Source organism: Scyliorhinus canicula, chromosome 6 (genome assembly GCF_902713615.1).
Source record: "Scyliorhinus canicula chromosome 6, sScyCan1.1, whole genome shotgun sequence".
Taxonomy (NCBI): Eukaryota; Metazoa; Chordata; class Chondrichthyes; order Carcharhiniformes; family Scyliorhinidae; genus Scyliorhinus; species Scyliorhinus canicula.
Genome location: NC_052151.1, coordinates 8,313,798 through 8,329,440, shown reverse-complemented (window position 1 = coordinate 8,329,440; position 15,643 = coordinate 8,313,798). Strand labels below are relative to the sequence as shown.

Below are 15,643 nucleotides of genomic sequence, written 5' to 3'. Positions count from 1 at the left end.
GCCAATCAGAAGCTCTGCTCTGCTGCTGGATGCTTGCCTTCCGTCGAACTACTCGAGTCACTGATGAAGGTGCACCTTCAACTTACGCTGACCGCACTGCACGTATGCAAATCTCCCCGGAACAGCCAATCAGAAGCTCTGCTCTGCTGCCCTCTGCTGGATGCTTGCCTTCCGTCGAACTCATCGGGTCACTGATGCAGGTGCACCTTCAACTTACGCTGACCGCACTGCACGTATGCAAATGTCCCCGGAACAGCCAATCAGAAGCTCTGCTCTGCTGCCCTCTGCTGGATGCTTGCCTTCCATCGAACTCCTCGGGTCAATGATGCAGGTGCACCATCAACTTACGCTGACCGCACTGCACGTATGCAAATCTCCCCGGAACATCCAATCAGAAGCTCTTCTCTGCTGGATGCTTGCCTTCCGTCAAACTCATCGGGTCACTAATGCAGATGCACCTTCAACTTACGCTGACCGCACTGCACGTATGCAAATCTCCCCGGAACAGCCAATCAGAAGCTCTGCTCTGCTGCCCGCTGCTGGATGCTTGCCTTCCGTCGAACTCCTCGGGTCACTGATGAAGGTGCACCTTCAACTTACGCTGACCGCACTGCACGTATGCAAATCTCCCTGGAACAGCCAATCAGAAGCTCTGCTCTGCTGCCCTCTGCTGGATGCTTGCCTTCCGTTGAACTCCTCGGGTCACTAATGCAGGTGCACCTTCAACTTACGCTGACCGCACTGCACGTATGCAAATCTCCCCGGAACAGCCAATCAGAAGCTCTGCTCTGCTGCCCTCTGCTGGATGCTTGCCTTCCATCGAACTCCTCGGGTCACTGATGCAGGTGCACCTTCAACTTACGCTGACCGCACTGCACGTATGCAAACACCCCGGAACAGCCAATCAGAAGCTCTGCTCTGCTGCCCGCTGCTGGATGCTTGCCTTCCGTCGAACTACTCGGGTCACTGATGCAGGTGCACCTTCAACTTACGCTGACCGCACTGCACGTATGCAAAACTCCCCGGAACAGCCAATCAGAAGCTCTGCTCTGCTGCCCGCTGCTGGATGCTTGCCTTCCGTCGAACTACTCGGGTCACTGATGCAGGTGCACCTTCAACTTACGCTGACCGCACTGCACGTATGCAAAACTCCCCGGAACAGCCAATCAGAAGCTCTGCTCTGCTGCCCGCTGCTGGATGCTTGCCTTCCGTCGAACTACTCGGGTCACTGATGAAGGTGCACCTTCAACTTACGCTGACCGCACTGCATGTACGCAAATCTCCCCGGAACAGCCAATCAGAGGCTCTGCTCCCCTCTGCTGGATGCTTGCCTTCCGTCGAACTCATCCGGGTCACTGATGCAGGTGCACCTTCAACTTACGCTGACCGCACTGCACGTATGCAAATGTCCCCGGAACAGCCAATCAGAAGCTCTGCTCTGCTGCCCTCTGCTGGATCCTTGACTACCGTCGAACTCCTCGGGTCACTGATGCAGGTGCACCTTCAACTTACGCTGACCGCACTGCACGTATGCAAATGTCCCCGGAACAGCCAATCAGAAGCTCTGCTCTGCTGCCCTCTGCTGGATGCTTGCCTTCCATCGAACTCCTCGGGTCACTGATGCAGGTGCACCATCAACTTACGCTGACCGCACTGCACGTATGCAAATCTCCCCGGAACATCCAATCAGAAGCTCTGCTCTGCTGTCCTCTGCTGGATGCCTGCCTTCCGTCAAACTCATCGGGTCACTAATGCAGGTGCACCTTCAACTTACGCTGACCGCACTGCACGTGTGCAAATCTCCCCGAAACAGCCAATCAGAAGCTCTGCTCTGCTGTCCTCTGCTGGATGCTTGCCTTCCGTCGAACTACTCGGGTCACTGATGAAGGTGCACCTTCAACTTATGCTGACCGCACTGCACGCATGCAAATCTCCCTGGAACAGCCAATCAGAAGCTCTGCTTTGCTGCCCTCTGCTGGATGCTTGCCTTCCGTTGAACTCCTCGGGTCACTGATGCAGGTGCACCTTCAACTTACACTGACCGCACTGCACGTATGCAAATCTCCCCGGAACAGCCAATCAGAAGCTCTGCTCTGCTGCCCTCTGCTGGATGCTTGCCTTCCATCGAACTCCTCGGTTCACTGATGCAGGTGCACATTCAACTTACGCTGACCGCACTGCACGTATGCAAAACTCCCCGGAACAGCCAATCAGAAGCTCTGCTCTGCTGCCCGCTGCTGGATGCTTGCCTTCCGTCGAACTACTCGGGTCACTGATGAAGGTGCACCTTCAACTTACGCTGACCGCACTGCACGTATGCAAATCTCCCTGGAACAGCCAATCAGAAGCTCTGCTCTGCTGCCCTCTGCTGGATGCTTGCCTTCCGTTGAACTCCTCGGGTCACTGATGCAGGTGCACCTTCAACTTACGCTGACCGCACTGCACGTATGCAAATCTCCCCGGAACAGCCAATCAGAAGCTCTGCTCTTCTGCCCTCTGCTGGATGCTTGCCTTCCATCGAACTCCTCGGGTCACTGATGCAGGTGCACCTTCAACTTACGCTGACCGCACTGCACGTATGCAAAACTCCCCGGAACAGCCAATCAGAAGCTCTGCTCTGCTGCCGGCTGCTGGATGCTTGCCTTCCGTCGAACTACTCGGGTCACTGATGAAGGTGCACCTTCAACTTACGCTGACCGCACTGCACGTATGCAAATCTCCCTGGAACAGCCAATCAGAAGCTCTGCTCTGCTGCCCTCTGCTGGATGCTTGCCTTCCGTCTAACTCATCGAGTCACTGATGCAGGTGCACCTTCAACTTACGCTGACCGCACTGCACGTATGCAAATGTCCCCGGAACAGCCAATCAGAAGCTCTGCTCTGCTGCCCTCTGCTGGATGCTTGACTTCCGTCGAACTCCTCGGGTCACTGATGCAGGTGCACCTTCAACTTACGCTGACCGCACTGCACGTATGCAAATGTCCCCGGAACAGCCAATCAGAAGCTTTGCTCTGCTGCTCTCTGCTGGATGCTTGCCTTCCATCGAACTCCTCGGGTCACTGATGCAGGTGCACCATCAACTTACGCTGACCGCACTGCACGTATGCAAATCTCCGCGGAACATCCAATCAGAAGCTCTGCTCTGCTGTCCTCTGCAGGATGCTTGCCTTCCGTCAAACTCATCGGGTCACTAATGCAGGTGCACCTTCAACTTACGCTGACCGCACTGCACGTATGCAAATCTCCCCGAAACAGCCAATCAGAAGCTCTGCTCTGCTGTCCTCTGCTGGATGCTTGCCTTCCGTCAAACTCATCGGGTCACTAATGCAGGTGCACCTTCAACTTACGCTGACCGCACTGCATGTATGCAAATCTCCCCGGAACAGCCAATCAGAAGCTCTGCTCTGCTGCCCTCTGCTGGATGCTTGCCTTCCGTCGAACTCATCGGGTCACTGATGCAGGTGCACCATCAACTTACGCTGACCGCACTGCACGTATGCAAATCGCCCCGAAACAGCCAATCAGAAGCTCTGCTCTGCTGTTCTCTGCTGGATGCTTGCCTTCCGTCGAACTCATCGGGTCACTGATGCAGGTGCACCTTCAACTTCCGCTGACCGCACTGCACGTATGCAAATCTCCCCGGAACAGCCAATCAGAAACTCTGCTCTGCTGCCCTCTGCTGGATGCTTGCCTTCCGTCGAACTCATCGGGTCACTGATGCAGGTGCACCTTCAACTTACGCTGACCGCACTGCACGTATGCAAATGTCCCCGGAACAGCCAATCAGAAGCTCTGCTCTGCTGCCCTCTGCTGGATGCTTGACTTCCGTCAAACTCCTCGGGTCACTGATGCAGGTGCACCTTCAACTTACGCTGACCGCACTGCACGTATGCAAATGTCCCCGGAACAGCCAATCAGAAGCTCTGCTCTGCTGCCCTCTGCTGGATGCTTGCCTTCCATCGAACTCCTCGGGTCACTGATGCAGGTGCACCATCAACTTACGCTGACCGCACTGCATGTATGCAAATCTCCCCGGAACATCCAATCAGAAGCTCTGCTCTGCTGGATGCTTGCCTTCCGTCAAACTCATCGGGTCACTAATGCAGGTGCACCTTCAACTTACGCTGACCGCACTGCACGTATGCAAATCTCCCCGGAACAGCCAATCAGAAGCTCTGCTCTGCTGTCCTCTGCTGGATGCTTGCCTTTCGTCGAACTCATCGGGTCACTGATGCAGGTGCACCTTCAACTTACGCTGACCGCACTGCACGTATGCAAATCTCCCCAGAACAGCCAATCAGAAGCTCTGCTCTGCTGCCCTCTGCTGGATGCTTGCCTTCCGTCGAACTCATCGGGTCACTGATGCAGGTGCACCTTCAACTTACGCTGACCGCACTGCACGTATGCAAATGTCCCCGGAACAGCCAATCAGAAGCTCTGCTCTGCTGCCCTCTGCTGGGTGCTTGACTTCTGTCGAACTCCTCGGGTCACTGATGCAGGTGCACCTTCAACTTACGCTGACCGCACTGCACGTATGCAAATGTCCCCGGAACATCCAATCAGAAGCTCTGCTCTGCTGTCCTCTGCTGGATGCTTGCCTTCCGTCAAACTCATCAGGTCACTAATGCAGGTGCACCTTCAACTTACGCTGACCGCACTGCACGTATGCAAATCTCCCCAGAACAGCCAATCAGAAGCTCTGCTCTGCTGTCCTCTGCTGGATGCTTGCATTCCGTCGAACTCATCGGGTCACTGATGCAGGTGCACCTTCAACTTACGCTGACCTCACTGCACGTATGCAAATCTCCCCGGAACAGCCAATCAGAAGCTCTGCTCTGCTGTCCTCTGCTGGATGTTTGCCTTCCGTCAAACTCATCGGGTCACTAATGCAGGTGCACCTTCAACTTACGCTGACCGCACAGCACGTATTCAAATCTCCCCGGAACAGCCAATCAGAAGCTCTGCTCTGCTGTCCTCTGCTGGATGTTTGCCTTCCGTCAAACTCATCAGGTCACTAATGCAGGTGCACCTTCAACTTACGCTGACCGCACTGCACGTATTCAAATCTCCCCGGAACATCCAATCAGAAGCTCTGCTCTGCTGTCCTCTGCTGGATGCTTGCCTTCCGTCAAACTCACCGGGTCACTAATGCAGGTGCACCTTCAACTTACGCTGACCGCACTGCACGTATGCAAATATCCCCGAAACAGCCAATCAGAAGCTCTGCTCTGCTGTCCTCTGCTGGATGCCTGCCTTCCGTCGAACTCATCGGGTCACTGATGCAGGTGCACCTTCAACTTACGCTGACCGCACTGCACGTATGCAAATCTCCCCGGAACAGCCAATCAGAAGCTCTGCTCTGCTGCCCTCTGCTGGATGCTTGCCTTCCGTCGAACTCATCGGGTCACTGATGCAGGTGCACCTTCAACTTACGCTGACCGCACTGCACGTATGCAAATGTCCCCGGAACAGCCAATCTGAAGCTCTGCTCTGCTGCCCTCTGCTGGATGCTTGCCTTCCGTCGAACTCATCGGGTCACTGATGCAGGTGCACCATCAACTTACGCTGACCGCACTGCACATATGCAAATCTCCCCGAAACAGCCAATCAGAAGCTCTGCTCTGCTCTGCTGTCCTCTGCTGGATGCTTGCCTTCCGTCGAACTCATCGGGTCACTGATGCAGGTGCACCTTCAACTTCCGCTGACCGCACTGCACGTATGCAAATCTCCCCGGAACAGCCAATCAGAAGCTCTGCTCTGCTGCCCTCTGCTGGATGCTTGCCTTCCGTCGAACTCATCGGGTCACTGAAGCAGGTGCACCTTCAACTTACGCTGACCGCACTGCACGTATGCAAATGTCCCCGGAACAGCCAATCAGAAGCTCTGCTCTGCTGCCCTCTGCTGGATGCTTTACTTCCGTCGAACTCCTCGGGTCACTGATGCAGGTGCACCTTCAACTTACGCTGACCGCACTGCACGTATGCAAATGTCCCCGGAACAGCCAATCAGAAGCTCTGCTCTGCTGCCCTCTGCTGGATGCTTGCCTTCCATCGAACTCCTCGGGTCACTGATGCAGGTGCACCATCAACTTACGCTGACCGCACTGCACGTATGCAAATCTCCCCGGAACATCCAATCAGAAGCTCTGCTCTGCTGTCCTCCGCTGGATGCTTGCATTCCGTCAAACTCATCGGGTCACTAATGCAGGTGCACCTTCAACTTACGCTGACCGCACTGCACGAATGCAAATCTCCCCGGAACAGCCAATCAGAAGCTCTGCTCTGCTGTCCTCTGCTGGATGCTTGCCTTCCGTCGAACTCATCGGGTCACTGATGCAGGTGCACCTTCAACTTACGCTGACCGCACGGCACGTATGCAAATCTCCCCGGAACAGCCAATCAGAAGCTCTGCTCTGCTGCCCTCTGCTGGATGCTTGCCTTCCGTCAAACTCATCGGGTCACTGATGCAGGTCCACCTTCAACTTACGCTGACCGCACTGCACGTATGCAAATCTCCCCGGAACAGCCAATCAGAAGCTCTGCTCTGCTGCCCTCTGCTGGATGCTTGCCTTCCGTCGAACTCATCGGGTCACTGATGCAGGTGCACCTTCAACTTACGCTGACCGCACTGCACGTATGCAAATGTCCCCGGAACAGCCAATCAGAAGCTCTGCTCTGCTGCCCTCTGCTGGATGCTTGACTTCCGTCGAACTCCTCGGGTCACTGATGCAGGTGCGCCTTCAACTTACGCTGACCGCACTGCACGTATGCAAAGTCCCCGGAACAGCCAATCAGAAGCTCTGCTCTGCTGCCCTCTGCTGGATGCTTGCCTTCCATCGAACTCCTCGGGTCACTGATGCAGGTGCACCATCAACTTACGCTGACCGCACTGCACGAATGCAAATCTCCCCGGAACAGCCAATCAGAAGCTCTGCTCTGCTGTCCGCTGCTGGATGCTTGCCTTCCGTCGAAACTACTCGGGTCACTGATGCAGGTGCACCTTCAACTTACGCTGACCGCACTGCACGTATGCAAATCTCCCCAGAACAGCCAATCAGAAGCTCTGCTCTGCTGTCCTCTGCTGGATGCTTGCATTCCGTCGAACTCATCGGGTCACTGATGCAGGTGCACCTTCAACTTACGCTGACCGCACTGCACGTATGCAAATCTCCCCGGAACAGCCAATCAGAAGCTCTGCTCTGCTGTCCTCTGCTGGATGTTTGCCTTCCGTCGAACTCATCGGGTCACTGATGCAGGTGCACCTTCAACTTACGCTGACCGCACTGCACGTATGCAAATCTCCCCGGAACATCCAATCAGAAGCTCTGCTCTGCTGTCCTCTGCTGGATGCTTGCCTTCCGTCAAACTCACCGGGTCACTAATGCAGGTGCACCTTCAACTTACGCTGACCGCACTGCACGTATGCAAATCTCCCCGAAACAGCCAATCAGAAGCTCTGCTCTGCTGTCCTCTGCTGGATGCTTGCCGTCCGTCGAACTCATCGGGTCACTGATGCAGGTGCACCTTCAACTTACGCTGACCGCACTGCACGTATGCAAATCTCCCCGGAACAGCCAATCAGAAGCTCTGCTCTGCTCTGCTGTCCTCTGCTGGATGCTTGCCTTCCGTCGAACTCATCGGGTCACTGATGCAGGTGCACCTTCAACTTACGCTGACCGCACTGCACGTATGCAAATGTCCCCGGAACAGCCAATCAGAAGCTCTGCTCTGCTGCCCGCTGCTGGATGCTTGCCTTCCGTCGAACTCATCGGGTCACTGATGCAGGTGCACCTTCAACTTACGCTGACCGCACTGCACGTATGCAAATGTCCCCGGAACAGCCAATCAGAAGCTCTGCTCTGCTGCCCTCTGCTGGATGCTTTACTTCCGTCGAACTCCTCGGGTCACTGATGCAGGTGCACCTTCAACTTACGCTACCGCACTGCACGTATGCAAATGTCCCCGGAACAGCCAATTAGAAGCTCTGCTCTGCTGCCCTCTGCTGGATGCTTGCCTTTCATCGAACTCCTCGGGTCACTGATGCAGGTGCACCATCAACTTACGCTGACCGTACTGCACGTATGCAAATCTCCCCGGAACATCCAATCAGAAGCTCTGCTCTGCTGTCCTCTGCTGGATGCTTGCATTCCGTCAACCTCATCGGGTCACTAATGCAGGTGCACCTTCAACTTACGCTGACCGCACTGCACGTATGCAAATCTCCCCGGAACAGGCAATCAGAAGCTCTGCTCTGCTGTCCTCTGCTGGATGCTTGCCTTCCGTCGAACTCACTCGGGTCACTGATGCAGGTGCACCTTCAACTTACGCTGACCGCACTGCACGTATGCAAATCTCCCCGGAACAGCCAATCAGAAGCTCTGCTCTGCTGCCCTCTGCTGGATGCTTGCCTTCCGTCGAACTCATCGGGTCACTGATGCAGGTGCACCTTCAACTTACACTGACCGCACTGCACGTATGCAAATCTCCCCGGAACAGCCAATCAGAAGCTCTGCTCTGCTGTCCTCTGCTGGATGCTTGCCTTCCGTCGAACTCATCGGGTCACTGATGCAGGTGCACCTTCAACTTACGCTGACCGCACTGCACGTATGCAAATCTCCCCGGAACAGCCAATCAGAAGCTCTGCTCTGCTGCCCTCTGCTGGATGCTTGCCTTCCGTCTAACTCATCGGGTCACTGATGCAGGTGCACCTTCAACTTACGCTGACCGCACTGCACGTATGCAAATGTCCCCGGAACAGCCAATCAGAAGCTCTGCTCTGCTGCCCTCTGCTGGATGCTTGACTTCCGTCGAACTCCTCGGGTCACTGATGCAGGTGCGCCTTCAACTTACGCTGACCGCACTGCACGTATGCAAATGTCCCCGGAACAGCCAATCAGAAGCTCTGCTCTGCTGCCCTCTGCTGGATGCTTGCCTTCCATCGAACTCCTCGGGTCACTGATGCAGGTGCACCATCAACTTACGCTGACCGCACTGCACGAATGCAAATCTCCCCGGAACATCCAATCAGAAGCTCTGCTCTGCTGTCCTCTGCTGGATGCTTGCCTTCCGTCAAACTCATCGGGTCACTAATGCAGGTGCACCTTCAACTTACGCTGACCGCACTGCACGTATGCAAATCTCCCCAGAACAGCCAATCAGAAGCTCTGCTCTGCTGTCCTCTGCTGGATGCTTGCCTTCCGTCGAACTCATCGGGTCACTGATGCAGGTGCACCTTCAACTTACGCTGACCGCACTGCACGCATGCAAATCTCCCCGGAACAGCCAATCAGAAGCTCTGCTCTGCTGCCCTCTGCGAGCAGCTCAACAGATCATTAAGTACATGGGAAGAAAATGGAATAAAAGAAAATATATAATAGGGCAACACAAGATATACAATGTAACTACATAAGCACCAGCATCGGATGAAGCTACAGGGTGTAGTCTTAATGAGGTCAGTCCAAAAGAGGGTCATGGTCTGCTGATAGTGGGGAAGAAACTGTTTTTGAGTCTGTTTGTGTGTGTTCTCAGACTTCTGTATCTCCTGCCCGAAGGAAGAAGTTGGAAGAGTGAGTAAGCCAGGTGGGAGGGATCTTTGATTATGCTGCCTAGTTTCCCCAGGCAGCGGGAGGTGTAGATGAAGTCAATGGATGGGAGGCAGGTTCGTGTGATGGACTGGGTGGTGTTCACGACTCTCTGAAGTTTCTTGTGGTCCTGGGCCGAGCAGTTGCGATACCAGGCTGTGATGCAGCTTGATAGGATGCTTTCTATGGTGCATCTGTAAAAGTTGGTAAGGGTTAATGTGGACATGCCGAATTTCCTTAGTTTCCTGAGGAAGTATAGGCGCTGTTGTGTTTTCTTGGTGGCAACGTCGACGTGGGTGGACCAGGACAGATTTTTGGAGATGTGCACCCCGAGGAATTTGAAACTGCTAACCATCTCCACCTCAGCCCCGTTGATGCTGACTGTGTACAGTACTTTGCTTCCTGAAGTCGATGACCAGCTCTTTAGTTTTGCTGGCATTGAGGGAGAGATTGTTGTCGCTACACCACTCCACTAGGTTCTCTATCTCCCTCCTGTATTCTGACTCGTCGTTATTCGAGATCCTGCCCACTATGGTCATACACTCGGACAGGGTTGAATGGTCACACGGGATGTGAAACCAACAGTTATTGAGGAGTTTTCAATATCCTCAAGACAAAGGGACATAATGCGATTTTTTGGCATAGAACATCGAAAATTACAGCGCAGTACAGGCCCTTCGGCCCTCGATGTTGTGGCGTGGTTGCTCCACTGATGGACTTGCTGAAGAAACATTGAAAACTTTCAACTGCCTGAAAGCTGTGATAACCAATGCTCCTGTGTTGGAGAATTACAAGGGCCTCTGTGATCAGATTGAACTAAAGTATCTGACTTTAAAGAGAAACGCCGTGGCGTAGAGAAATGGATGGATCGTGTAAGGACCTTTTGTTCAAAGAGACTGTCAAACAAGCAGGATTCCAGTTGGAGGAAGAAGAAAAAAAAATTGACTATATTATTTTATCTGTTTGCATGTGTTGTTTTTTGAAACAAAAAAGTATATTTACTGTGTGCATTTTTTAAAGGATGGTGAAAAGGTGAAAAATGAAACCATCTTAAAGTTGATGGTTTTTTTTTCTTGGGGAAGGTGTCATGTGAGAGTACCTTTAAGAAATAGGTGTTTTTGATGGGTGTGTATATAAATATCTGTATTGCGAGTACCTTTAAGAAATGGTTGTGTTTACTACTGCAGTGATGTCAGAGAGTGGGTGGAGCTGGGCTATCCGTCAGCTTTTTACTTTCATTTTGAGCAGGCATCAGGGTGTCTTTTAGTTTCATTTTCAGTGTTGGAGCTGACGCCAGACAGAGCAGGTGTACTGTTGGTCTCTCTGCCATGAAAGACTGTCTCTTGATCATTTGGTGAATTCAGAATTATAAATGTTCTGAGCAGTGACTTCCACCTAAGGTGCTTGTGTTAAAGGTGATGTTTTTTGTAAGTCTTCTGGATGTTAAAAGGACAGTGTACGCATTACTTAGTGTTGTATTCTTTGGGGGTTGTATTTGAATTTATGGTTGCTAAGATGGTCACTGTATGTTTTAAAAAGGTTAACTTGAGTTCATAGAATAAACATTGTTTTCCTTTAAAAAATACTTTGAACCCATTCTCCCCAAGTGCTATATCCAGCCACCTCTTGAATATATTTAAAGTTTTAGCATCAACTGCTTCCTGTGGCAATAAATTCCAAAGGCTCATCACTCTTTGTGTGAAGAAATGTCTCCTTATATCTGTCCGAAATGGTTTCCCCTGAACTCAGACTGTGACCTCTGGTTCTGGACACACCCATCATTGGCAACATCTTCCCTGCATCTACTCTGTCTAGTCCTGTTAGAATTTTATAAGTTTCTATGAGAATCCCCCTCATTCTTCTGAACTCCAACGAGAACAATCCCAACCTAGTCAATCACTCCTCATATGACAGCCCTGCCATCCCTGGAATCAGTCTGGTAAACCTTCGCTGCACTCCCTCCAGAGCAAGAATATCTTTCCTCAGAGAAGGAGACCAAAACTGCACACAATACTCCAGGTGTGGCCTCACCAAGGCACTGTACAATTGCAGCAACACATCCCTGCTTCTGTACTCTAAACCTCTCGCAATAAAGGCCAACATACCATTCTTTACCGCCCACTGCACCTGCATCCTTACCTTCAGCGAATGGTGCACAAGGGCACCCAGGTCCTGCTGCACACTCCCCTCTCCCAATTTACAACCATTCAAGTAGTAATCTGCCATCGTGGTTTTTGCTTCCAAAGTGAATGACCTCACACTTATTCAAATTATACTGCATCTGCTATTGATTTTCCCACTCGGCCAACCTGTTCAGTTCATGCTGTAGGATCCCTGCATCCTTGTCACAATTCACCCTTCCACCTGACTTGGTATCGTCTGCAAACTTTGAGATGTTACATTTTGTTCCCTCATCCAAATCATTAATGTATTTTGTGAATAGCCTGGGTCCCAGCACCGATCCCTTTGGTACCTCACTAGGTACTGCCTGCCAATTTGAAAAGGACCCATTTTCCCTACTCTTTGTTCCTCTCTGCCAACCAGTTTTCCATCCACCTCAATACATTTCCCCAATCCTATGCGCTTTAATTTTGCACAATAATCTCTTATGCGGGACTTTGTCAAATGCCTTCTGAAAGTCCAAATATACCACATCGACTGGTTCCCCTTGTCAACTGCACTGGTTACGTCTTCAAATAATTCCAATAGATTTGTCAAGCATGATTTTCCCTTCATAAATCCATGCTGACTCCGACTGATCCTGTCACTGCTTTCTAAATATTCTGCAATAAAGTCCTTGATAATGGGGCTGGTTTAGCTCACTGGGCTAAATCGCTGGCTTTTAAAGCAGACCAAGCAGGCTAACAGCATGGTTCGATTCCCGTACCAGCCTCCCCGGACATGTGACGACTAGGGGCTTTTCACAGTAACTTCATTGAAGCTTACTCGTGACAATAAGCAATATCCATTTCATATATTCAAGCATGTTCCCCACTACCGAAGTTAGGCTTACTGGTCTATAATTCCCTGATTTCTCTCTACCTCCCTTTTTGAATATTGGAGTGACGTGAACTACCTTCCAATCTGCTGGTACAGTTCCAGAGTCTATAGAATCTCTCTATGTACTCTGCAACCTGTTTATTCATGATGGTATCGAAGAAAAACTCAATGGATAAGTTTTAAATTAGACCTTCTGTTCTGATCCCTAAAAATGTAAACTGGACTTCTGCTGCTGCAATCATGATTTTTCCATCTTCCTAAACTAAAAATGTTCCTGGCTAAATGCTCTCCAGGCTATCTGTTATTGTGCTAATCTGGTTCAAAAAATCTGCCTGCTCCATCTGCCGTTTTTTGTGGCCAGGGACCCAAATAGTTCTTGCCCACAACTAGCAGTCATGGATGGATTGGTAACTGACAGCAACACATTTAGAACAAATGTTATCATCCTTTCAAATATTCTACATATCCAAATACATTGCAGTAACATACCACATTTGGAATTGCCAAGTGCACTTCAGCCTTCAAAAAAGGAGCAAATTCTTCAACGTTGTTTGAGTAACCATACAGTCCTCTTCTGCCTGATGTGCTGAATCAAATAATATGTGTAGGCATAAAATAAATATTTAAAAAGTACGACAATGACATGATATACTTATAACTTTTCTCGGAAATTGTTTCCCCAAGGCTCTCCTGTAAATGTAAAGATTTGACTACCATTACATTGAATGGAATCACTCTAAGGTTTCTCCTATCTCTAACTTAATAACTTAGATGTGGAGATACCAGCATTGGACAGGGGTGAGCACAGTAAGAAGTCTTACAACACCAGATTAAAGTCCAACAGATTTGTTTCAAACACTAGCATTCGGAGCACTGCTCCTTCCTCAGGTGAATGAAGAGGTATGTTCCAGAAACATATATAGACACAAATTCAAAGATGCCAGACAATGCTTAGAATGCGAGCATTTGCAGGCAATCAAGTCTTTACAGATCCAGAGATAGAGGTAACCCCAAGTTAAAGAGGTGTGAATTGTCTCAAGCCAGGACAGTTGGTAGGAATTCGCACACCCAGGCCAGATGGTGGGGGATGAATGTAATGTGACGTGAATCACAGGTCCCGGTTGAGGCCGCACTCATGCATGCGGAACTTAGCTATAAGTTTTTGCTTGGCAATTCTGCGTTGTCACATGTCCTGAAGATCGCCTTGGAGAACGCTTACCCGGAGATCAGAGGCTGAGTGCCCCTTGACTCCTGAAGTGTTCCCCGACTGGAAGGGAACATTCCTGCCTGGTGATTGTCGTGCGATGCCTGTTCATTCATTGTCTCAGCGTCTCGCCAATCTACCATGCTTCAGGACATCCTTTCCTGCAGCGTATTAGGTAGACAATGTTGGCAGAGTCGCATGAGTATATACCGCGTACCTGGTGGGTGGTGCTCTCACGTGTAATGGTGGTATCCATATCAATGATCATGCACGTCTTGGAGAAATTGCCATGACAGGGTTGCGTGGTGTCGTGGTCACTGTTCTGAAGGCTGGGTAGTTTGCTGCAAACAATGGTTTGTTTTGAGGCTGAGGTATGAGATCGCCCAGCTTCTGTCGTGACACGACGGACTTCCTACAGAAACTCAGCACCCATGGACCAGTTGAACCAGGAACATTCCTCATTACAATGGACGTCTCGGCACTCTACACCAGCATCCCCCATGACGACGGCATTGCTGAAACAGCCTCAGTACTCAACACCGACAACTGCCAATCTCAAGACGCAATTCTGCAACTCATCCACTTCATTCTGCATCACGTCTTCACCATCGACAACAAGTTCTTTATCCAGGTGCACGGAACAGCCATGGGGACCAAATTCGCATCTCAATATGCCACCATCTTCCTGCACAAGTTTGAACAAGACTTCCTCACCGCACAGGACCTTCAACCGACATTATACACCAGATACATCGATGACATTTTCTTCCTTTGGACCCATGGCGAAGAATCACTGAAACGACTACACAATGACATCAGTAAGTTCCATCCCACCATCAGACTCACCATGGACTACTCTCCAGTTACATTCTTGGAATCACTCATCTCCATCAAGGACGGTCACCTCAGCACTTCGCTTTACCGCAAGCCCACAGATAACCTCACAATGCTCCACTTCTCCAGCTTCCACCCTAAACACACTAAAGAAGCCATCCCCTATGGACAAGCTCTCCGTATGCACAGGATCTGCTCAGACGAGGAGCGTAACAGACATCTACAGACGCTGAAAGATGCCCTCATACGAACGGGATATAGAATATGGAACATTACATTACAGCGCAGTACAGGCCCTTCGGCCCTTTGATGTTGCGCCATCCTGTGAAACCCCTCTAAAGTCCCTCTACGCTATTCCCTTATCATCCATATGAAATTAAATGAATGAAATGGAAAATCGCTTATTGTCACGAGCAGGCTTCAAGGAAGTTGCTGTGAAAGCCCCTAGTCGCCACATTCCGGCGCCTGTCCGGGGAGGTTGGTACGGGAATCGAACCGTGCTGCTGGCTTGCTTGGTCTGCTTTAAAAGCCAGTGATTTAGCTCAGTGAGCTAAACCAGCCCCTATCCAATATGCCTACCCAATGACCATTTGAATGCGTTTAGTGTTGGTGAGTCCATTACTGTTACAGCCAGGGCATTCCACGCCCTTACTACTCTCTGAGTAAAGAATCTACCTCTGACATCTGTCCTATATCTATCTCCCCTCAATTTAAAGCTATGTCCCCTTGTACTGGACATCACCATCCGAGGAATAAGGCTCTCAATGTCCACCCTATCTAATCCTCTGATCATCTTGTATGCCTCAATTAAGTCACGTCTTAACCTTCTTCTCTCTAACGAAAACAGCCTCAAGTCCTTCAGCCTTTCCTCATAAGATCTTCCCTCCATACCAGGCAACATCCTGTACCCTTTCCAATGCTTCGACATCCTTCCTATAATGTGGCGACCAGAACTGCACGCAATACTCCAACTGCAGCCGCACCAGCGTTTTGTACAACTGCAACATGACCTCAGGGCTCCGAAAC

At 50.9% G+C, this 15,643-nt stretch overlaps 1 protein-coding gene across 1 annotated transcript in view; it reads right to left on the bottom strand.

Annotated features, from left to right (window-relative positions):
- The window catches only part of LOC119966923 (dynein heavy chain 8, axonemal-like), a 1,786,259-nt gene that overhangs the window by 1,085,503 nt on the left and 685,113 nt on the right, over nt 1-15,643 (bottom strand). Inside the window, exon 25 of the mRNA XM_038798881.1 lies at nt 13,069-13,165. Coding sequence (XP_038654809.1) covers nt 13,069-13,165 — 97 coding nt within the window. The remainder of the gene's footprint in view (nt 1-13,068; nt 13,166-15,643) is intronic.